This window comes from Rhamphochromis sp. 'chilingali' (genome assembly GCF_963969265.1).
Source record: "Rhamphochromis sp. 'chilingali' genome assembly, chromosome: 5".
NCBI classification, from domain to species: Eukaryota; Metazoa; Chordata; class Actinopteri; order Cichliformes; family Cichlidae; genus Rhamphochromis; species Rhamphochromis sp. 'chilingali'.
The window spans coordinates 35,955,266-35,980,154 of NC_137932.1; the positions used below are offsets into that span (position 1 = coordinate 35,955,266).

Below are 24,889 nucleotides of genomic sequence, written 5' to 3' on the forward strand. Positions count from 1 at the left end.
TTCAGTTAGCACATTCACAAAATGTTCAGAAAACTTGACCTCTGTCACTGAATTTGTAGTAGGAGCACCAACTGTACTGTGCCTCATTTTGGAGCTACTGTCTGCCCGGCCGGGTGATGATAAAACAGAAATCAAACTTCTCTATGATCTATGACCACCGTTCCAAAAAACACACTGACACTTACAACAACTCAACTTTATTGTTATATACTGCTAAAGGAATGCAGGACAGATTTCGCAATATATATTTTGTATGTCTCGTGTGTGGTCGGGTGGACACAGCGCATTCTTTCCACATCTATCATATCTGTAGCATGCACACATGCTAAAGCCACTCACATATTATCATCAAGATTTTTTCTGTCTGCAGTTCTGAGAATGAAAACTATGAGCTGACTGAAGGATTGAATATTATCCTCCGTTTCCGTTTTTAATCCAGTGTTTGCCCCAGTCCTCCAGAATTCAACTGAATGTAAATGTACAAGTTACTTTCCAAGGTGTTCCCTAAACAAAACACAATCCGCAGGAATGTTGCTTAATGAAAAGTCTAAGCTCTGTGCACAAACATTAAGCCAAATATAAACAAAAACTAGAATAAATAGATTATTAAATTATATACAACAGTTTACTGTTCATCCTCACTAAAGTTGTAGAAGCAAAACTGAAGCAGTTTTCTTTAGACTACAAAGACGCTGAAGGAGATGGAACGAAAGCCAATGTATTCTTCTGTCTGTGGATCCAGCAGCACAGAGATGAACAGAGCTTATACACAAGTGATTACAATGCCTCCACTTTGTGCCTTATTTTTACATTTGAGACCTTTGATTTGAAAAAAAAAATTCAAGTTCTAGAACTTGAAAGTAAAATGATCAAGTTTCAGAAATGTGGAAGTTCATTTAGCTCTTTGTGCCCCTCCCACAGATGACGAACACACCTTCCAGGATTTTCCTGGATTGTTTTCCTTACAGAACACAAAGAGAATGAGTATGGAGTAATCAGATGTGACTTTTGAGTGACTGACTATTACCCAAAGCCAAAGTCATAAATCTAAAAATGTGTCCAAACTGCAGCCGCGAAGATTTTCGCTTCATTTTCTGCTGTTTAAAAGAACTCCAGAGATGAGAGGAAGTATTAACATAACTGAGGGATACAGTCTGTGATTGAAGCAGTCTCGGTGTTCACACTCTGCTAAGCTGAACTGAATCAGCTTCAGGCCCAGCAGGACTCAGTTCACATAGGTAGAACAGGGTCTCCTCACTAGCTTCTGCCTCTGTCAGGGGCTCCAGGCGAATCAGCGAGCTGCGATGTGCCTGCTTCGACTCCAAGCTGGTGTCCACTATCTCTGATGACTTCTCAGCATCAATAGAAGCCACAGAGCTGGAAGAAGGCTCATGTTGGGTGCTTGAGGAGCCTGTGCTGCTGCCGTCTATGGCTAGATCCAGGTCTGGAGGAGGAATACAGCCATCGAGGAAAGCCAACAGAGGGCAGGTGGTGTACTGGATCAGCTGCTTATCTTGTGGGGGGAGCAACAAAAAACAAACTTTAAATATATCTGGTTCAATGAAGAAAAACACAGGAAAAGTAAAGGATGTTTCACAACTTTATTAACAACATAACATTAATGATCATCTGCTCATGTCATAAAGAAAAGAGCTTCAAACAATCAACACTAACTAAACTTGTGAAATATTTGAATGTCTGCTCTCTGACGCCGATTTGGAGACACAATGTTGCAGGTAGAGAGAGTTGTTAATTAATTGTAATTTTAGATATTACTCCAAATCTTAATCAGCTGCTTATTAAATAAAACCAGCAAGTTCACACCACAGTGTGGGAAATAAAAGCTTAAATGGCATTATATGAAGTATCATTAACCCTAATAAAGTGTAATGTTTCAGTAGTATCATACCAAATTAAGTACTAATCTTAGGAAGATTGTTTTGCTTGTAACTGCTTATAACAGTCTGTATTACAGATTTACAGCACAAAACAGTGACGACTTTATAGCATTAACAATCAGTAATTGCCTACAGGATACTGAAAGTACATAGTTACTGTACATCTGTTGTATTGTAATTTAGAAAATAATGACATCCATATGCATCTAACTCATTTCAGCAGTACCTTTTGGATTTGCAATATATCCAATGGCTAATTTAAAACTATCTTTGGTTCATTGTGTAGTTTATCCTTACCTGTGTTATCTTCCTCACTCCTCCCTTTGCTCACCTCTGCTGTGCTCCCTTTGGAGGGCACATTCTCCTGAAGGGTGACATCACAAGACAGAAGCTTTAAAACAGACAAAAGCTAACAGCATAGATGTAAATTAGAAGTTAGAGAACAGATTTACATGTTCAAGAACAAATATTCTTACAGACAGGGAATGAGCTGCTGCCATATGTGGAACACTTGCAAGTGTCTCTGAGAAGAAAACTGGCACGTGCAGACTGGTGCAGCTGCAGTCTCTTCTTGCCGAGTGTGCAATCGACGCTATTAGTTTACCAGTCAATCTATGTTGCCACTCTCATCTATGGCCATGGCTTTTTGGTAGTGACTAAAAGAATGAGATTGTTGATACAAGCAGAGAAAAAGAAGCTTGCTCTGTAGAGTATCTAGGCCAGATAGTGAAGAGGTTAGCAGCTTGGTCATTCAGGAAGGACTTAAAACAAAAGTCCTCCCTCCAATTGAAAGCCCTGAGATAACAGAGTCAGACACTTGACTAGAACCACCTCTTAGGTGAGGTGATTCAGGCATGTCGAAACTAAGAGGAGACACACTGGCAAGACTATGTCTCAGCCAACTTGGGAATGCCTCAGCGCCCCCTCCCCCAGAAGAGCTTGGAGGAGGTTGATGGGGAGAGGTAGGTTTGGCTTTCCTGCGTCCCAGAGATGGACAGGCAGCAGAAAATGAATGGGTGGCTCCTTCCATATTTTTACCTCAAAATACTCCCATTACATTACCTTTATAGCAGTGGAAGTACCAATGGTCAGCTTATCCAGTTTTGGATAACACATCTGATCAGTTTGACTAAGGCTAGAAACCACCAATGACCTAAGTGGGTGTTTATGATGTGTGTGTGTATAATGCTATCTTACCTCTTGAGTATCAAAATCAATGCCACACTGTTTTCCATAAAGCATGGCCTGGAAGTCCTCTAGACTGCAGTCAATACTATCCAGATAGTCCATGAGTTCCACCCTAACAAAAAAAGACAAATTCACACACGTTAAATAAAATGAATGAAATGGAACACCATATTCACATGATCACATGACCAACATGGAGTTGTAGAGTTAAAATGTGACAGCACTAGACACTTAAATGTACTACATGCCTGTTCAGCTGTCTAGAATTTGGGGAATTTGTGGTTCGCATACTGCACACAGCACACAGCACACAGCAAAGTATTTAAAATACTAAAAACAGCAACGCACATGCAATGCTTTTACAATGTTACATATGCATCTTGTGCATAATCAGCCCCCTTACAATGTTGCTTCCATGACTCTGTACAGACAGCATAAACACAGCAACATATACTGTCAGTATGGATGGGTCAATCCAGCTTGGAAGGTCAGAGCAAGGGTATGTGCTAATTAGCTAAGATAAGGTTCAGTGTAATCAGTGTTCTTGGGAAACTGTGCCTGACCAGTCTAACACATGACATTAACCATAACTGATTTCCAGTGAAAGTTTATATGGCTTGCCAAAAACAATCTGTGATTTGTGCTGCCTTGCAGAAAGTGGTACTGTTGTAGTGAAAGGGTTTGGAGAACTAAGTGGCTAATCCAAGGACAGGCTGGCTATGCAAGACACATCTCCTGGATGCACTGGTACGCATCTTCTGTGATGTATCCTCAGGTGTTTCAGGTCTCGCAACATCATACACCCTCGCCCAGGCGACCCAGCCGGGGGTGATCAGGCCCCAACTTGGTACCAGTAGCTGCCCATGGATCAGCCCTCTCAATCCACAGCCACCTTGTGGCTTTCTCTGCCGCTTTGTTCACAGCCTGGATAGCCCTCTTCTTGGCTGCCCCAGCCACTCCCAGTCGGCCCAGGACTTTGCAGAGTGATTGTCCTGCAAAGCCCCTACAACCCACTTCTATGGGCTCATAGATAGGGATGGGTATCGTTTAGGTTTTATCCGATACCGGTGCCAAATCGGTACTTTTGAAACGGTGCCGGTGCTCAAACGGTGCTCAAACCGGTGCTTAAAGAATGGAGAACACAAAATTGGTCCAAAAACCTCTCATGTTCAGCTGGTTTTTTGTAAAAAGATAACAATGTTAGCCTTTTCTGCAGCTATGGGGCATATATGGTATCACTCTTGGCTGGAAGCAGTGCTTAAACAATGGAAAAAACACAAACTTTGTCCTAAACCTCTCATGTTTAACTGTTTCCCACTTTTTCTTTGGTCATTTTAGCCTTTTTGGCCAGGGTGAAGGGAGTATCTGCCATCAAACAAGAAGACAGCCGCATGTAGCTATGATGATGTTTGCTAGTTCACTTTACATGCATTAATGTAATAACGTGGTTAGCCTACTCAACGTAAATTACACACGAACATTAAGCTACTCACGCAGAGAAGAACGGCTGCCGCTGCATCATCATCCGTCATCATTTCTGCTACACTGGCAGGGCTAGGGGCCAGGACTCTCCTCTTCGGGGTTTTTGGGGGATATTGCTAACTCCGGGTCAGATAACAGGCAATCCACGCACAGTAGATGCGCTCGGTGTGAGGTCTGGCAGCAAGCTATCATACGGCGCATTTCTGGGCTTTTAAAAAAAACGCTATGCGTCGCCAGGTGTTTCATCGGATTCGAGGTGTTACCTCCTTTGACAGTATCACAGTATCAGCTTAAAGCACTTGTTGCAGGCTGCTGAGTTTGCATATTTTGCTGTGAAGTACAGCCAGACTTTTGACCGCTTCGCCTTGGACATTTTAATCTGTAGCTCTGCTCTAAAAGAACGCACGTACCTGGACCCGCCTACTATCCTCGGAAACGTAAAATTATTGGCTAGAAGTGTATCACAGCTCAGGAAAAAAAAAAGCACCGAAATAAAGCACCGAAATGTGCGCTGCTTTGCGGTCTGGTTACTACCGTTTATGTCAGAACCGGTGCCATCATGGCACCGGACACCGGTACCCATCCCTACTCATAGAAAGTCTTGCAGCCCCTTCCCCTGCAGTCCTGCACTAGTTCCTGGTACTTTGCGCGCTTTCTCTCGTTGGCCTCTTGGATCTGCTCTTACCAGGGCACTGTGAGTTCCAGCATGATCAGATGTTTTGAGGCATCAGAAATAATGATCATGTCTGGCCAGAGGGATGTTTTTACAATGTGCCGTGGGAACTTTAGCTGGTAAACAGCTAAAGAAACCCAGTATAAATAACTAGCAGGCAGAAAACGAAAGACTTTTTTTGGCCTCCACATGGACATTTCTATAACGCCTTGTTAAAGCTAAGACATTACATGTTACAAACATGGGAAGGGTGCATTTGATACTGCACATGTAATCCAATGATAGCTTTTAAATGTAACTTCTCGTGTAGTTCTCACTTGATATTAGGCTACTCGATATTTGGCTAGCAGAATTCCAGAGTTCATTTAAATTATTTGATTACCTGGGGCAGACCTAGCTTTAAAGCGTAGTTTACATATTTCAGAAACGTAGCGATAACTGTCCCGTGGAAACATCCAGTTGTGTGTCAACTATTTAGCTATTTTTGCACAGCCTGCTCCTGGGGTCTTGCCTGGTGTGGTTAACCCCAGCCTCTATCTACAGTTTACATGTGACGTCAGAGCTACTGGTGAGAAAAAAAACCAGTATCGTGCTCCTTTGCCCTCTAGCCATCCTTTGAACATATTTGAGACTTAGCCAAAATGCCAGCTATTGGATGGCCAGTGGAGAATATCTGGTTTATTCTCCTGGTGACCATCTCTCCGCTTCTTCAAGCAGGTGGCAAAGCCTGTGAGTGTTTGTTTGGCAGCTTCCAAGTCCTCAGGTATAGACAGCTTGCTGAACTTCTTAACAAGTGCACAAGACAACCCCAACAAGGTGGTTTTACAGGTGGTAGACACAGACCATCCTTCCCGACTAATTTTACTTGAGTTCTGCTTCTTGTTAAGTGTCCATTTCACTACTTGTAGCATGAGACGGTACCTGCAGCCCAGTAAAAGTGCTGTCTCATCTTTATATACACCATCACAAGACATTTTGATGTCACCCAGCATAATCTCAAGAATGTGCACAAGATAACAAAAGACAGCCCCCCCCCCAAAAAAAAAGCATCTATCCAACGGCAAGACCAATGTCTGCTTCTTTGTGCAAAGAACAGGAGGAGCACTGCCAGAGGCCGACAAAATGACCTCTACCTGGCTACTAACATTCATGTTTCTTACCAAATCATCAGTAAAAGACTCACGAGGGCCACAAGGGTCCAACAACATTAGAGTGACCCATATTCACACACCAGTTTAACTGACTATGCATTACACTACGATGATCCCCCGCGTAGTTTGGAAGATCAGTTTTTCACACAGAAGGATCTGGGTCACAGAGTATCTTATAACCAAGGGATGACCTCAGTGTAACCAGTCAGCCATCAGTTCCACATCAGCTCAGTGCTCCATTTAAATGTTTTGTAAACATCTGAAAGGGATCGATAGTCTTATTTGAAAATAAAAGTCTCACAATCTAAACAACCAATGAAGCATCAATATTCAGTGAGAATTTTGGTTCAAACTTACTTCCCCAACAGGTTGATGTTCTGTGATATTGCTGCTCCATTCTCATTCAAGATGGAATCCATCATTTTCACGGGGTCCTCAAGACTCAGCACTGAGGGTTTATTAAGCTGTAGGGCACTACTAGTTGTTCCACTGCTGTCTAGAGTGCTGCTCCTCTGACCGTCATCTGCTGCGGCTGCCGACACAGCTTCAGTGTGTTTGAGGCCTTCTGTAATGGTGGTGCACACCTCTGTTTCAGCTGGAAGCACTGGACAGCTCTCGAGCTCTACTTCCACAATTTCGACATCGCTGAAGGAAAACATATAGAATATATTTAACTATATGAATATATTTAAAACTTAACCTAAACACAACTTTCTAAAGTCAGTGTATTGTCATTTTACTTAACTGGCAAAGACTTTATGGCACTGGTTGCCATATACATTACCAGTCTTTAAAGTAAAATATTTAGTGGGAAAATTAACACCACAATGTTGCAATAATATGCAAATTATTTCAAACCTGTATTGAATTGAAAAATGAACAAATGTTGAAAGTGAAGTGTGTTGTTTTCCTCTTTTTAAAATTTATTATCATTATTTAAAAAATTTTTTTTTAGCAAAGCAACAATAACACAAGACAAGGACATACAAAAAGGAAAACAGGACGAGGTGAAAACGAGCCACGAGTGAAAAACCTCAATTTTTGGGACAACCAAAAGCAGCTGGTCGACTGATCCAAGGGCCCGCGAAGGAACAGAAATACATCAGAAAGATTTGCTAGGTATTTACCTGTTTTTCCTAATTGTACTGGAATCTGTGGACCTCATTTTTAACAATGAGTTTAATTCCAAATTATTTTCCTTATTTCACAAAGCTTTTTCAAACTGATTGGTTGCAAATAGATTTATAGTTCTGTCATTTTGTGCTTCACATTTGATTTCTTGTTTGGTGTGTTTTTTATTTGATGCATATGAAGCGATCATGCCATGCAGAACTGCTTTTTTAGTTTCCCAAATAAGTATTTGGGGAATCATTTATGTCCACCAAAGGATGTAATTGATGCATGCAATGGTGCATCACTCTTTACACTTTAAGTGTGACAAACATATTTAAAAAAACAAACAAACAAACAAAAAAAAAAAAAAACGGGGGGGGGAATCAAATAGTTTTTCACACCACTGTAACTACTTCACAGCTACAAAGAGCTCAGCAAGTATGATGGGTCTTGTTTGGTAGCAACATGTCATGTAATGACACTATATAGATTGTATTGATGCAAACTGACTATTCCATTGTTCAGTGTAACAGGTTGGAGTACCAATTCAACATCTTCAAAGGCACTTGACAGAGCAAAGCACACCTCTACTACAGCTGTTAAGATGTTACCATCTGATGTTATAAGGGCAGAATGCTAATGCCTTTCAAGAAGTCTTAGGTAAATCGTCTTACCCTTGCTCGTAGGCTTGTGACTCTTCTGTGATCTCCGACGTTACCTCTCCATCATTCTCAGGCAAGTCACAGATAATGACATCATCAGACAGCTCAGAACCCTTTACGCCATTGATACTACTGACAGAGGACTTAACACGGGGCACAGAGAGATTCATGACTTTAGAAAAGATTGTTTACAGAGCTCTTACAAGATGATATAATCAACATGCCAATGCTCAACTTTAGGACCACGCACGCACGCACACGGCAAGGTGAACAAAACCCTTAAAGCGGAACATTTCAACTTTAAATTGCAAAGAATTTGGGAATATCATCATCTGTTGTTCATAGTCTTAGATGAATGAAATCTGTACGCAGAGAAAAATATAAAAGCAAATTTTGAATAGTCAATAACTTTAGGCACTTAGAGCCACAGCCTCAAGAGTAGACAGTTCTGCTGTGGCAATCACTGCCTGCACAAGCACATCTGTGACCAACGGTCAGGGGCAGAGTTCTTCACTGCATCTACAAATACAACTTAAAACCTTAGTATGCAAAGAACAGCAAAACTGGGATCCATCCCAAAAAAAATAATAAAACAAACTGTTTTGAATTTGTATTTGATCATTTAGTGTGACTACTGCTCAGGACGTCCAGCACACTTTCTATTAAATTAGAAGGTGAGTGATTCAGTCTGGCTCCTCTAGTTTGAGTCCCTGAACTACCCCAAAGCATCAGTTTATAGTGAGTGTGAGTGTTTGTGTGCTTGGCAAAGTACTTGGACAGAGAATGAAGTGCCTGTATGACAGGATTTGTGAATGGATGAATGAGGCTTGTAGTTATAAATATACTTCTCTTACTCTAATTTTACCAAAAAGTTAATAAATACATTCATTCTTACATGGAAAAACTCAGTACCTCTCTAAATTAATCAGACCATCAGATTAATTGAATTACAATCAGGACTTTCAAACTAAATGCCAAGAACCTGTGTCAACACAGGAAGCCAGTCGCTTGTCTTGTATTGCTTTGGTTTGGTTAGTTGCTGCAAATCAGCTACAGCAACATGCTGAAGACTAAGGCCAGCCACATAAAAAAACTACATATTAAAGAGACCCACAAGAGCAGCAGCTCGTGATTGACTTGTTAATGAGATAGTACTTGGTGTTGTTATCCTGAAATACACGTTACCATTGTGATTGTAAAATTAATTATGTTCAGTTAGATAAAATATTTGCAATGGCTAACATTATAGAAATTTTCATTTTTCTGCTGTGGTACAAAGTTGGGTATTGAGTTCAGAGTTACTATATTGGTAATCATACAGGAAACATTTCTGGTATCACTAGACTTCTAATTTATTTAAGGCAGCACTTAAAAACAATACTTTTGAAAAGCATAATGTGAACAGTAACCATTCTTTACTGACCTGTTCAACACACACTTTGTCATCATAGATCTGGTGAATGAATTTGGGCTTCTTCCCATTGCCATTCATAAGAATGGGCCTGTTTAAAAACAAAGACAAAAACTGTGATATGGTAGTCCTTTGGAAAACATCTTTATTGTTAAAAGTTCTTATTTGTTGTACCATTGTATTTAATGGCCAACCCTTTGTTGAAAACCAAACTAATATTTTATGTCACTAGTAATCAATAAAAAAGCAGCTTTATCATTTGTATAATTTAAACTCACAAAAAGTTACACTTTGAAACACCTACAACAGTAACTTTATTAGTATGATATTAGTGTTATACTAGTGAATTATTTTTATCACATACGCCTTACATAAAACTGACAACCCCCACTTCCAAAATGTAATTCAATTTTCTTTTGCCTCGAGGCGCCTTGTACAGTAAGTATAAATGCCCTACAATAATACAAAGAAAACCCCAACAATCATATAACCCCCTTTGAGCAAAGCCCTTTGAAACAGTGGGAAAGAAAAACTCCCTATTAACGGGCAGAAAACTCCAGCAAAACCAGGCTCAGGGAGGTGTGGCCATCTGCTGCGACCGGTTGGGATGAGGGGATGAAGACAATATGAAGACCAAAGATGAATATAACTAATAATTAAATGTAGAGGTGTATAAACACATAGTGAGTTTAGTCAAAAAGAAACCCTGCATCATGGGAATCCCCCAGCAGCCTAGACCTTTAGCAGCTTAACTAAGGAAGGATTCAGGATCACCTGATCCAGCCCTTACTATTGTATACTGTCAAAATGGAAAGTTTTAAGCCTAATCCTAAAAGTAGAGAGGGTGTCTGTCCTCAGTAGTCAACATCACTACAGGATTAGTCGTCTGCTTGCCCACCACTGGTGTCTCCAGTTGGTTAGCCATCACCAGTCTGTCTGTATCTGTAAGTACCACAGGATCCTAGCCTGGGGACCCTTACTGGAAACAGACGCCCTTTATCCACGAGCAGTCTTACTTACCGCTTACCACACAGTTTTTTTCCCCTCCCTAAATTACATCTTGACCGTTACTTTTGTTACTATTTATTTATCTTTAACACACAAGGTTTTTGGCAACTTATTAGTATAGGGGTGGTCATCTACTAATCAGAAGGTTTGTGGTTTGATTCCTTACTGTGCCAGTCTGCATGGGCAAGATACTAATTCCAAGTAAGCACTTACAGCAGAGCAGAAATGCATTATATCAGAACCAGTCCATTTACTATGTATAGCTACTTACTGTAAAGAATTAACACTGTAAACTCACCTTTTACGTTTTAAATTCAGGATGCGGTTGTTCTGCACCAATGTAACAATAAAATGGAGCAACTGAAAAAAAGACCAGTATGAAAAATTCAAGCCTGACATGAACACTTCATCGCTTTTCATCTCTGTATTTTTAATACATGCTGATAAAGGTTTTACGTCTGGCTGCTGAAAAATTAGGTGGTAAAAGAAACGGGATAAATCACTAAAAAACTTGTTTAGCTTTCAATGTACCAAGTAATTAGAAAGAGTCTTTTAATAACATATCAACAACATAACATGAATAATAAGGCATAATATTATGACATTTATTACAAAAGAAGTTCAACTTTAAATTCAGTATAATCTAATGAAGATACAATCATAACTTATGAATACAGTTCCAAATCATATGACTGCTGACCTTTTTGATGAGCTGTTGTTGGTGGGCATGTTTCTGTCTCAGATCTGATAACTCTCGCCACAGAGACTCGTTCTCTCTGAAAAATACGATTTTTGCAGTCAACAGATTGGACTACAGGACCAGCTGTCACCTGTAAGATTCAGTATTCGATTACACAGTCTTGCATTCATGTAAGAATTCCTTCCTGATACACTGATCAAACACAATCGGGTTATTACATCTCAAATCAGCACGAGCTTACTGCTCAACTCTCTCTGATCTGCATAACAATTTTAATGGAACATATATAGTTTATCTATTTTAACTTCAAATATAAAACACTTTAAGAGATGTGTTTTCATGCCTTTGTTCTGGCACAAACAGGAATATCTCAAAGGTATATTTTTTGACTTATTTCTCCTAAATTACAGGTCCTGGTGCATTTTGATAGCAGGAAAGACGAGTGAAAATTACAGGCTTTTATGCGCAATGGCCATTGAGATGTTCACTTTGAAACACTGCCAATGTGCAAAAAAGAAACAATGTTTTAAAAGTGGATGGAACAATTTAACTTTCTGGTGAGAAACCTGTTATTTAGTTGGGTGTTACTTTAACATGTAACTACCACTTCATCCAGCAGGCTACACGACCAAGCTCTGTGATTGACGGTGACCTGTTCAGAACATACATAGTGTCAGGTGTGATAGGTTTCTGTATTTTTGTTGTGTTAAAAAAATGATACCAATAACAATAAGAAATACAAATGACTATTTACTGACCAAAACCTTTACATGCAACTTCTCCAGATGTGTTGGTTTGCATCTGTTGGTTTAAAGCCCTACACTCACCTCTTGAGTGTTGCCAACAGGGCATCGATGTTCTCCTGTTTGCTGTGAACACTTTGAACACTTGCCAAAATCTTGGTCAGGTCTTCCTGTCGAATCTTGTTGTCCTCTGGTCGAGCATTAGAAACCTGAAAAACATAAAGCATGACTAAGTCTTGTGCTTAAAGGACAGCAAAGTTGTGATCTGCCACAATGGATCAGAAGACTGAGCAGATGGTTTCATCAACAAACTCTCTCTGAGATGATTTAGCACAGCTGAGACTATTTGCGAAGTAACAGTTGTTACTGTCGTCCTTGTAATGACACTAAACAAATAGAGGGGTCCAAATGTGACTGTGGTATAGGCTAAATGTAAAAAAAAAAAAAAAATTTTGGAATGACATTTGAATTTTCTGACTGAAAATCATTTTTTGATTCAGAAAAAAAGGAAATGGTTTGCAAAATACTTTGTTCCATATTTACTTCCTAAAACAAGGCAGCATTTCAATCGACTGGAGCTTCTTAACACATGGTTGTGTATGATAAATGGAAATGGACTGGTTCTTATATAGCGCTTTTCTACCCCGAGCACTCAAAAACACAACTTGCCTCATTCACACCAGCGCCTCTTTCTACACTATCAGAGTCTGGCTGCACGTTGCATTACCATTTTCTGGAAATCCCCCAGAGATCAGGAAAAAAACAAAACATGGGTGCTGGCCAGCGGTACTCCTCAGCCTCCTAGTAGATGCACCTATGGTATCAATTTCAAAATCTTACATCGCTTTGTTAGCAATCACCTGATTTTCAGAAAACTTGAATTCTGACCTTGACCTTGAGGTCGAGGTCACTAAGATTTTAACTGCTCCATGATTTTTAGTAGATGCATCTATGGCATCAATTTCAAAACCCTAGGTGACTTCCTTCTTGGGTTATTGCATTCACAAATTGGCGTGTCCATGTTGCCAGCCTGCCCCGCAGGGTGACAATATCACATGAGCTTTTCACAGCTGAAGGGTAAAAACATTTGTTCCTTATGCTACTAAGGATTATACCCTCTTATGTTACTCTTCACTGTTTTACAGTTAGTGGAAAAATGTCAGAACTCTCATATCATGGAACTGTAGTTCAGCAGCCTCAGTTTATCAGTAAGAAGCACACAATTTCAAATGGACTAAAACAAATTCCCTGACAAACTTGAAAGTGTCTTCTCTCAACCTAACTAGAAGACAATGGAAGCTGTCATTTGCATCTTACATTTAGACTCCTAATGAAATTGTATACATTTGAAAAATATGATGGTGAAGGTCAGGAGGTTTCCAAGGAGCAGGAGGATGTTTTTGACAAACAACAATCAATTTTTTAAGTCATCAAGGTTTGGGACTCATAGATACTGGCAGCTGTCTGAATCATGGGGGTAACTTTAGCTACATTTTTACATGACACAATGGTGGAAGACACCACCTTCCTCTTGATGTTCTCCAACAGATCATCTTGTCCTTGTCTGAAGTAGGGGTGCTGAAATTCCACTGGACCGTCTCTCTCCTGTTTCACAATGCCTGTATCAATGTGCATCACCTTACGGAATCCATCTACACACAGACACAAAGAACAGGGAAGAAAAACAAACAATCAATTGACCCTGGATTTCAAGTATATATACAGTATACTGACACTTGTACAGTCATACGATCAAAAACCAAAAACTTAAAATTATATCATAGATTTCAGTGTTTTGTGACTTTTGCCCCCTCTAAGTCCATAGCTTGTAGTCACGTGACTGACTCGATGCCTGGTGGGAGCTCCACTAATTACCCTATTATTCTAAGGTATTTACCTTACAGTATAAAAACAAAAGCAAGTGCTGCTGTGATTTGGACGATAGAAATAAAATAAAATTTTGTTGAATTTATTAAAAGTTAACAGTTTGAAAGACAAAATATTTTTACTATATGAAGGTGATTCTCAAAGAGCTATGAGCTGAAAAGTTGGCAGGATCGGGTGCAGCATTTCTTTTAAGAATAAAAAACAAAAACAAAATCTAAATTTGAGAAAACTGGACAAGTGACCCGAGGACACTCGCTCAGGGGAAGAGCCACCACTGAGACCCACAGGAGACCCGCCCAGTTCCAATAATTCACTCCATGGATGATACACTCAGCCTTTGACCACGTGATGAAAACTGATGGTCAAACGGTGCGCCCTGATGGAACGCTGACAATGGCCATATGGCACATTACAACCCAATGGCTGGTTGTTGTTACAGCAACACGGCCAAGCGTCCCTTGATGTTATTAGTATGCGACACAAACGCTACAACAAAGGTGGACGTCGAGGCGATGAGTTACCTGCTGCTCGCTATGTGGCTTTTTGTCAGATGACCACAGCATTGTTTTTCTTGCTATTTTCCTTGTTGCTGGGTTTCAAAAATGGCAGCTTTGATTTTTGAGAACAAGACTCTCTCATGACTCATCGAGTGACGCCACTGATTAGCCAATGGGTGGCATGGAGTCTTTTTACACCAGATTTCAGTACCTTCTCAGATCACTTTGGAGGTACTATTTTAGTACCTGGTACCAGGTACTATGGCCTAACCCTGAATACAATGGCATTTAGAAACATGCCCTGCCCTACAGGTTAAAAGACAAAACATAAAAGACAAAACTGTTCAGAAAGAATTGGTAGAAATGCTGAAAATGGGAGTCACAGAACTGTCACACAGTGCCTGCTGTAGTCCCGTGATTCTAGCCAATTTTATTGTTACATTGGTGCAGAACAACCGCATCCTGAATTTAAAACGTAAAAGGTGAGTTTACACTAGGGCTGGGCCATATTATACCGTTCACGGTAATACCGGTATAATGTTAGGCAATGATAGGAAAATGAAATATCGCGATAGAATATGAGTAAAACGCGCATGCGCAGTGCCTTTGTTTTCATACGCACATGGCCGATTGTTGAGTGAAACAGATGAACCAGAATTGGTTTGTAAAAATGGTGCAACTTCAGTGATGTGGAACTGGTTTGGTGTTTGTCCGTCAGATACACGACAAAGCACATTTTTTTGCAGAACATGCAAGCGGCCGTTGTTATTGTCGTATTTGTCGGACTAAGATGATCTTTAGTCTGGTAGTAATCTGAGTCCTAAACTCCGTATGCTTCAGGTCAAACGAACACTGCAGCATCACTGAGAGTTAAAAACTGTCTAAATTCTTTCATCTTTAATAAAACGATCAGCATTGCTGCTTTACCAGGTGTAACTATGAAGTTTAACTTCCAGGCATCCATGAAAACAAAATTTATTACATTTAACGGAGTTAGAAGTTAGCAGGAAGCTAGCGGAACTTAGCTCGCTAGTTACCTAAGCATGATATAGCATGTTCTGACTGAGAGATTTCTGAAAAAATTCAAACGTACAGCTCTGCTATCACGTCCAACATAAATGAAGACAGGAAACTAAACAGCAGTGACGTTTGTAGGGTTACTGAAGTTGGGCTAGCTGGTATATAATGATGTGCTACGTGATCGCTAGCGACACAGCTATGTTAGCATAACATAAACAGTGAAGCTGGAGGACGAACACTAACACTTTTCCACTTATAAAAGTTAACGTTAAAGTTCCTGATAGTTAGAGACAAATGCAATCGCATGGCAGGATGCTGTAAATGGACCAAACTTCAGTCAGGAGAACAACTGAGATAATTCATCCACAATACAAGGTTAGTCATTAATATACTGCAACAACATGGGAATAGCGCAGCTGCCAGAGAATTCAACATTAATGAATCAATGGTACAGAAGTGGAGGAAGCAAGAAGAATGAGTTTAATAAAGTTTGATTTATCTGACTGCTTTGTTTCGCTTAATGTGCCTTATAATCCCGTGCACCTTATGGTCCGAAAAATACGTACTGCACACTGCAGTTTAATGTTGCAAAGCACCTCTTTTTAACTTCAGTGGATATTATACATGGTTATGCTCAGGATATGTCAGCCCATTTCTACTGGAAATGCCTTTTGGTTAAACTTTCAGCAAGGAATTTGCATTTGCACTGTTACATTTTTATAAAGCTTTAATGTACATAAAAACCAGCTTCTTGTTTAAGTGGAAATAAATGGAAGGTTGTCTTTTTGTGCTAGTAATGTTGTGGAGTTGTATTTTGTCTCGCATCAATTATATTGTCAGTTATATCGTTATTGCAAATTTTCAAATATATATCGTGATAAATACTTTTGGCCATATCGCCCTGCTCTAGTTTACAGTGTTAATTCTTTACAGTAAGTAGCTATACATAGTAAATGGACTGGTTCGGATATAATGCATTTCTGCTCTGCTGTAAGTGCTTACTTGGCATTAGTATCTTGCCCATGCAGACTGGCACACTAGCCAGTGACTGAGCATGGCACTGAATAGATTGTCTCCTAGGAAGCAGGTAATACTTGCAATATGCCATGTGGTTACTATACTATCCAGCAGTCTCTAAAATTATCCCAAGTGATAAGGAAATGAGACTAGGAGTGAAATAATACATCATACTGATTGCTTTTGCAATAAGGTCAGGGCTCGCAAAATCGCTAGCCCGACGTCCCAGGGCTAGCGATTTTTCCAGTCGGGCTACCAAAATCTCTCTCTGCCCTGCCCGTTGGGCTATTGTAGGAAGGAAAAATATATGTCAATGCTTTTGCATTCTTTCGGAAATGTAGCTGGGTAATTATGTCATTGGCATCGGTGAGCCACTGTCAATATGTGACATATTGAAATCGCGTTTGAATTTGCGCTTGTTTTTTGCTTTCACTTTGCAATTGCGCGAACTGTGTATAGAGAGCGACAGTACTGTTTGGTGAATGACGATTGTGGCGTGGGTGTGGTCCTTGGCCAGCTGCAGAGGAGGCGTGACGCAGTGAGCTCCCGGGGCGGCGCAGGGGCGGGGTGAACAGGTGTGCTGGGATCTGACAGTGATTGTGTCTCTTTATGTGTTGGCAGTGACAGACGGAGAAGGAACGTGACAGCAGAGAAAGAGAGCGCGGAGTACATGTGTCCACTACAACCCGAGCTTAATAAAAAGTTCTGCACTGTCAAAAGTCGCTCCGGCTGGTATTTCTTGGGTCCACCGTTACACTGGTGCCGAAACCCACGCGTGATGTCCGGTCCCCTGCCGGCTCCCCCTGCTCCCCCGGCGGCGCCGCCGCCCGCCCCGCCGCCCGCCCAGCCGCTGCAGATCTTGGGCCAGATGATGTTGGACATGGCGGCGATGGCGGCTCGTCAGGCGGCCACGCAGGACCAACAGTTGGCGTTGCTTCGCCTGCAATCGGAGCAGCAGACCGCGGCTCTGGGGCAGCTGCTGGGGAATGCGGCCGCGCCGGCTCCCGCCCCTCCGCTGTCGGTGACGTTGCACCGGATGCGGGATGGGGAGGACCCGCTGGTTTTTCATCGAGGCTTTCCAGGCCACGGCGGTGGCCTGTCGGTGGCCGGAGGAGGAGTGGGCCGCCCGGCTGCTGCCGCTTCTGTCGGGTGAGGCCCAGACGGCGGCGCTGAGCCTGCCCCCCGGCTCGCGGGGGGTGTTCGAGGACGTGTGCCGGGCGGTGCTGGATCGTTTGGGGCTCTCCCCGGAGGATTACCGCCGTCAGTTCCGGGCCAGCAGGATGTCGGGGGGGGAGCGGCCGTTTGCCTGGGCTCGGCAGCTGGAGGATGCGGCGGCGAGGTGGCTGCGACCGGGCCCCTCGGCTGGGGAGACGCAGATGCTGACCATGGTCGTCCTCGAGCAGTTCGTGGGAGGCCTGCCCGAGGCGACGGCTCGTTGGGTTCGCTGCCACCGCCCGGCGGATTTGACGGCGGCGGTGACGCTGGCAGAGGACCATCTGGCGGCCGACCCGGGACCGGGCCGTGAGGAGCCGCGGCGGGGCGCCCGTGTTCCGCCGCCCAGGCCACCGGCGGCGGCGTCGCAGAGGAGAGGCGGCGGCCCTGCGGGAACGGAGCAGGCAGCAGGGTGGAGCCCCAGGAACCCGTTCCGGCCGCTGCTTCCCGCCGGAACCCCGGCGGCCGCCGAGGTTGCCCCGGAGCCACGGGGAGCCGCACAGACGCCGGGGCCGGACTGTTGGAAGTGTGGGCGGCCGGGGCACCTGCGCCGAGACTGTCCGCTCATGGAGGTGGGGCAGGTGTTCCGCGTTGCAGGCGCTCCAGCGCCCGCCCCCGGTCCAGGAGTGACGTACCGCGTGCCGGTAAGGTGTCAAGGGGGTATTCGCCATGCTTTGGTGGACACGGGCTGCACGCAGACTCTGGTCCACCAAAGTTTGGTTCGCCCCGGGGCATTGTTGGAGGCTGACTGGGTGGAGGTTAAATGTGTGCACGGGGATGTTCACAAGTACCCAGTAGTGTCACTGTTGCTGAAATTCAGGGGCAAAACGCATAGAGTGAAGGCGGCGGTTAGCCCGCGCCTGTCGCATCCCCTTATTTTGGGTACGAATTGGCCGGGGTTCCACAGCTTACTGGGGCAGTACGCGGGGATGCGATCGCGGTCTGTAAATTCGTGTGACGTTTGCGCGGCGCTCGGCGGTGACGCGGGGTCGACCGACGCTGACTCTGGGGGGGAGGAGGAGGCGGGGACTTCCACGGAAGCCCCGCCGCCTCCCGTTGTGTACCCCACGGAAGATTTTCCACTAGAGCAGTCTCGGGACGACACCCTACGCTCAGCCTATGACCAAGTGATGGATATTGATGGTCGCTCGGTGCGCCCCGACGCTGCGCGAACGTACCCTCATTTCCAATTGCGGAACGATCGGCTTTATAGAGTGAGCCGTGACACTCACACTAATGAAATCCGCACACAGTTGTTGGTGCCGCAAAGCCGCCGGGAAATGATTTTCCAGGCGGCTCATTCGAACCCCATGGCAGGGCACTTGGGTGGCGAGAAAACTCTGGAGCGCATAATGGCCCGATTCTATTGGCCGGGCATTTGGGCCGACGTGCGCCGTTGGTGTGCGTCGTGCCCCGAATGCCAGCTGGTTAACCAGCCGGCCGTACCAAAGGCGCCGTTGCGCCCATTACCGCTGATGGAGATCCCGTTTGAGCGTATTGGCATGGATCTCATCGGGCCATTGCACCGGAGTGCACGCGGCTATCGCTTTGTGCTGGTCCTGGTGGACTACGCAACGCGGTACCCGGAAGCAGTGCCGCTACGCACCATTTCAGCGAAGAGCGTGGCGCAGGCACTGTTTCAGGTCATCTCCCGAGTCGGTATTCCGAAAGAAATACTGACTGACCAGGGCACGTCGTTCATGTCGCGCACATTGCGGGAACTGTATGAATTACTGGGTATTAAATCTATTCGGACCAGCGTCTACCACCCTCAGACTGATGGGTTGGTGGAGAGGCTGAATAAGACTTTAAAATCCATGATTCGTAAGTTCATTCGCGAGGATGAACGCAATTGGGATCGCTGGTTAGACCCTCTGTTGTTTGCAGTGCGGGAGGTGCCCCAGGCCTCCACGGGATTTTCTCCCTTCGAGCTGTTATACGGCAGGAAGCCGCGGGGGGTGCTCGACCTGATTAAGGAAAACTGGGAGGAAGGTCCGAGCCCTGCGAAAAGTGAAATTCAGTACGTGCTGGACCTGCGAGCAAAGCTGCACACACTGGGGAGGCTCTCGCGGGAGAATTTGCTCCAGGCCCAGCAGCGGCAGCGACGCCTGTATGACAGAGGGGCTAGACTCAGGCAATTTTCACCGGGAGATAAGGTGCTTGTGTTACTTCCTTCTTCCAGCTCTAAATTACTCGCCAAGTGGCAAGGACCCTTCGTGGTCACACAGCGAGTGGGGGACGTTGATTATGAAGTGGTACGGTCGGACAGGGGCGGGGCCACGCAGATTTACCACCTCAACCTCCTCAAAGCCTGGAGGGAGGCGGAGACCGCTTCTCTAGTGAGCTTGGTAAGAGGGAGAGATGAGTTGGGGCCGGAGGCGCCAAAGTCTAGCATCCCCGCCTCCCTCCATTGCAGTGACCATCTCACACAGGCCCAGAGGGCGGATGTTGCTGCATTGCAACAGCGCTTTGCCGACGTGTTCTCCCCCTTGCCCGGCCGTACTTCTCTCATAGAGCACCATTTTGAGACGCGGCCTGGCGTGACGGTGCGTTCACGGCCCTACAGGCTGCCGGAACATAGAAGGCAAATTGTTTTCCGGGAATTGAAGGAAATGCTGAGGCTGGGAGTAATAGAAGAATCACACAGTGCTTGGTGTAGCCCCATCGTCCTTGTAGCAAAGAAGGATGGGTCTATACGGTTCTGTGTCGATTATCGCAGAGTGAATGAGGTGTCACGTTTTGATGCTTATCCCATGCCCCGGGTCGACGAGCTCCTGGACCGGTTGGGCACCGCTCGCTTTTTTACGACTCTGGATTTAACCAAGGGCTACTGGCAGATTCCCTTGTCTACAGAGTCCCGGGAAAAGACGGCCTTCTCCACTCCGTATGGGTTATACCAATTCGTGACGCTTCCGTTCGGCTTGTTCGGCGCCCCTGCCACTTTTCAGCGCCTCATGGACCGGGTGCTGCGGCCCCACGCTGCCTATGCTGCCGCCTACCTAGACGACGTCATCATTTACAGTGACACGTGGGCGGGGCATGTGCGGTGTGTGGCCGCGGTGCTGGAGTCCCTGAGGCAGGCGGGGCTCACGGCCAACCCGAAGAAGTGTGCGGTTGGACGGAGGGAGGTACAGTATTTGGGGTACCACTTGGGGAGCGGGCAGGTGCGACCTCAAGTGGAGAAGACGGCGGCGATTGCATCCTGCCCGCGTCCCAAGACGAAAAAAGAGGTGAGACGGTTTCTGGGGCTGGCCGGCTATTACCGGCGGTTCGTCCCAGGGTTCGCGGACCTGACCAGCCCCCTGACTGATCTCACCCGCAAGGGTGCCCCAGATCTGGTCCAGTGGACGGAGCGGTGCCAGGCGGCGTTTGTGCAGGTGAAACGGGCTCTCTGTGGAGAGCCGCTGCTGTTCACACCTAACTTCTCCCTCCCTTTCTGTCTGCAGACTGACGCCTCGAGCAGAGGGCTGGGGGCCGTTTTGTCCCAGCAGGTGGGGGGAGTTGACCGGCCGGTCGCTTACATCAGCCGGAAGCTCACGGACCGCGAGTCACGGTACAGCACCGTAGAGAAGGAGTGCCTGGCGATCCGGTGGGCGGTCGACTCCCTTCGCTACTACCTCCTGGGCCGCCCGTTCACCCTCTGCTCGGACCACGCCCCGCTGCAGTGGCTCCACCGCATGAAGGATGCCAACGCCCGGATCACTCGGTGGTATCTGGCCATGCAGCCCTTTAAGTTCAAGGTGATCCATAGGCCGGGCGCGCAGATGGTCGTGGCCGATTTCCTCTCTCGCTCGCGGGGGGGGGGAGTAGGTTCGGCCGGATGGGCCCCGGCCTCAGTCGGGCGGTGGGGATGTGTGGCGTGGGTGTGGTCCTTGGCCAGCTGCAGAGGAGGCGTGACGCAGTGAGCTCCCGGGGCGGCGCAGGGGCGGGGTGAACAGGTGTGCTGGGATCTGACAGTGATTGTGTCTCTTTATGTGTTGGCAGTGACAGACGGAGAAGGAACGTGACAGCAGAGAAAGAGAGCGCGGAGTACATGTGTCCACTACAACCCGAGCTTAATAAAAAGTTCTGCACTGTCAAAAGTCGCTCCGGCTGGTATTTCTTGGGTCCACCGTTACAACGATAATTTGCGCACCAATTCCTCTGACATCGTCTTATCAATCGTTAGCTTACTATGCAAACATGACAAGTGAAATCTCCCGCAGCTTAAACATGTGCACAGAGAATCGCTGAGCGTTATGTGAGTGCGTGTGTAAAAGCAGCAGGATATATATTTTAGTTCTGCTGAGCCAAATAAGACAGGTCAGGGTGAAGAAGTGACAGCCAAAGAAAAGCTTACCACAAAACGGAAAAGTTATGACAAATCAGACTATAAGGCAAAAAGAAAGTGCAGCTTTATGGTTTCATGGACAAAAGAATTTCTGTGGCTGCAATATGACAAGCTAAATAACCAGGGGTGCACATAAGTGGTCCGCAGGTGCGCATTCGCTGTCAAAATAAAAAATGCGCACAAGATAAGAAGTTGCAACGCGTGTTTGCGTACATAGGATTTTCTGGAGGACAGACATTTGTTTAGAACTCTTAAAGATATCGAAGAAGCTCCTTTAAGATAAGATAAGATAAGATAAGATAAGATAAGATAAGATAGAACTTTATTAATCCCTCGGGTGGGTTCCTCTGGGAAATTCGACTTCCAAAAAGCACAGCAACGACCCAAGTCATTTTTAAGCAATTACTGTGATGTTCCTCCACCTCCAAAGAAATGTCAGAAGGAGTCCGAACCACAAAAGAAGCACGTATTCTCGGAAAAGTGGTTGCAGGAGGTGAGCTGGCTTCAAACAAACGATGAACGCACAGAGATGTGGTGCAGAATGTGCTGTGAAAATCCCACTCTAGCGGACAAAAACAGTGCTTTTTATATGGACGCAAACGCACGTTGCAACTTCTTATCTGGTGCGCTTCTTTTATTTTGACAGCAAATGCGCACATGCGGACCACTTATGTGCACCCGTGTAAATAACATAATGTTCTGCCGGGTGTGTTGTTGGTTTTCCCTCGATTTCTGAGTCGACAAGCGCCTTTGTTACTGGGACCAGTCATTTTAAGAAAGGCCCCCATTAGAACCCATGAGAAATGCAAGAAATGCATTATTGCTCAGTCTGCAATATCTTTCCCAGAACAAACACCAATTGCAAATAACATACTAAAAATAAACCTGAAAATCAGTTTAAAACAGCGTACTATGTTGAAAATAGTGAACTACCACTGGCAAAATTTAGCAGTCTTTGCAAACTTCAAAAAGCAAATGGCCTAGATCTTGGTTCCACTTGCCTCTTACCCGTGACTTCAGTGGAAATTTCAAATTCAGGATCTGACACAGACTGATTCATGTCCTACACAGTTCTTACAAGTTCATAGAAGTTTCTGTTCAATTAGAACCAAGTATTTGAGTTGATGATTGTAATTTTTATACAATGTTGTAATTTGTGTTTCAACAATTTTTTGATTAATGTTTTGTTTCCTTTACAATATTATACTTTAATGTATAATATTGTAAAGGAAACAAAACATCAATCAAAAAATTGCTCTCTTTTTTATTCGGGCTACTTAAATTTATTTTGGGCTACCAAAATTGAAGAGTCCCTGCCCGAAGGGCTACCAGGGATTTTGAAATTTTGTGAGCCCTGAAGGTCATGGATAAGATGAAGCAAAATACGTTGTTGTTTTTTTTTTAATGCAACTGCTCTAAAAACACTACCCTATCAGTTTCACTTACTTAACACTTCATTAACCTTTATAAGGGGGTACCTACAAAAAAGGAGGACAAACGGAATGCCGTCATAAAGCTATTGTGATATGTCACAGAACAACAGTTTCAGGGACAACTTCACCAACAAGGTGCATGGAGTATCTGAAAGACTGAAGCTCACGCTACACTTGTAGTGAAGCCAACAGCTTTATTACGACCATGGCATGTGACTCTGATAAATGCCACAGGACATAAGTTGATGTATCGCAGCCTACTCCATGGTTCCCACCCTAAATCTGACTATAATAACTTAAAATGTGAAAAAACAAAGGCATATAACAAACAACTGTGAAAGTAATCTACAAATTAGTTGTAATCAATGGCGGTCTTGATATTGTCCATGCATTTTTGCTAGGTGGTCTAGTGGATGGGTGTTTAAACAATAACCTGATTGTGATCTTTGCACAGAAATGAATGAAGTGAACTGACATGTGTGTTACTACTTACAAAGCACCTGCGTAGCTGTCTAATACACAAAAAGCCAAATTCAAACAAACTTCTTCAGCAGAAAAAAGGACACCTTTCAGAAGCAGAATGCGTTTGCTTTGACAGCTACAGACCAAGATGAGGTAACGAAAGCATTCTTACACATGTTGAGCTGCCTGATGAAACTGGCCATGTTATTGTGCTTGAAAAACTTGGGGAGGATCTCTTTGGCGAAGCGCTGCTCATCCAAAACTAGAAAGCTGTTGCCCTCCTGGAAAAAAAAAATCAACACTACGACAGTGAGAACGCACCTTCAAGGACAACTGGAACTATTTTAGCGTGTACGTAATTACACACAAACACAATTATCAACCTGTAGAGGCCAAAATTTGAAACTGATCCTCGCATGCAGGGACTGGTTCTGTATGCGTAGGCTAGCTAAGCAGCAGACACGCAGCAAAGAAAAATTACTGGCTAGCTAATAGTTTGTTTTTAGCTTTGCACAATGCAATTTGTCGAATACATGTTATGAAAATCAAGGATGATCACATCCTGTTGTTAATTTTGATTACCGTTTTTTAAATTAGGTTATTCTCGCTAGCTAAATGTTTTGTTTGCTTTGGCATTTAAAACTAGCATGCTAGCTGTATGCAGCTTTAACTTTACCTGACTCCAGCAAATAAATTCATTGGTGTCTGTGTCCTCGACCAACGTCCACAATTTAGTGAGGAAAGCTGGGACATTCGAGTTGTGTTTCATATTGCCAATTTAACGACAGGTACACTTCGAAATTTAAAAACCCGTAATATAAGGTTTGTTTTGTAGCCTATAAAAACGCTGGTCAAGTCTTGCTTTAAGGAAAACGCCAATGGCGTACAACTTCCGGTTCTAGTAAGCAGGAGCTGATTGGTCAAAAACGATTTTACGTAAGCCTTCTCACGTGGAGTTTCATGCAAACAAAAGAGAGGCTTTGCACATCGGTCTCCGTCAAG

The 24,889-nt window shown here is 44.3% G+C and overlaps 1 protein-coding gene across 2 annotated transcripts; it reads right to left on the minus strand.

The window, feature by feature from the left end:
• Positions 1 to 190: 190 nt before the first annotated feature.
• Positions 191 to 24,889, minus strand: hsf2 (heat shock transcription factor 2). Of its 2 annotated transcripts, none has more exons than XM_080882214.1 (12): positions 24,564 to 24,881; positions 24,060 to 24,168; positions 13,554 to 13,681; positions 12,114 to 12,238; positions 11,287 to 11,362; positions 10,885 to 10,946; positions 9,591 to 9,669; positions 8,180 to 8,310; positions 6,750 to 7,037; positions 3,096 to 3,198; positions 2,196 to 2,262; positions 191 to 1,513 (listed from the first exon to the last, which is right to left on the minus strand). In XM_080882214.1, exons 1-12 carry the CDS (start codon positions 24,654 to 24,656, stop codon positions 1,179 to 1,181), a joined length of 1,596 nt encoding a protein of 531 aa, XP_080738340.1. In that variant the 5' UTR covers positions 24,657 to 24,881; the 3' UTR covers positions 191 to 1,178. The 2 variants fall into 2 exon arrangements, with proteins under 2 accessions (XP_080738340.1, XP_080738341.1); XM_080882215.1 differs by lacking the exon at positions 191 to 1,513 and adding an exon at positions 1,751 to 1,800 and having other exon boundaries at positions 24,564 to 24,889.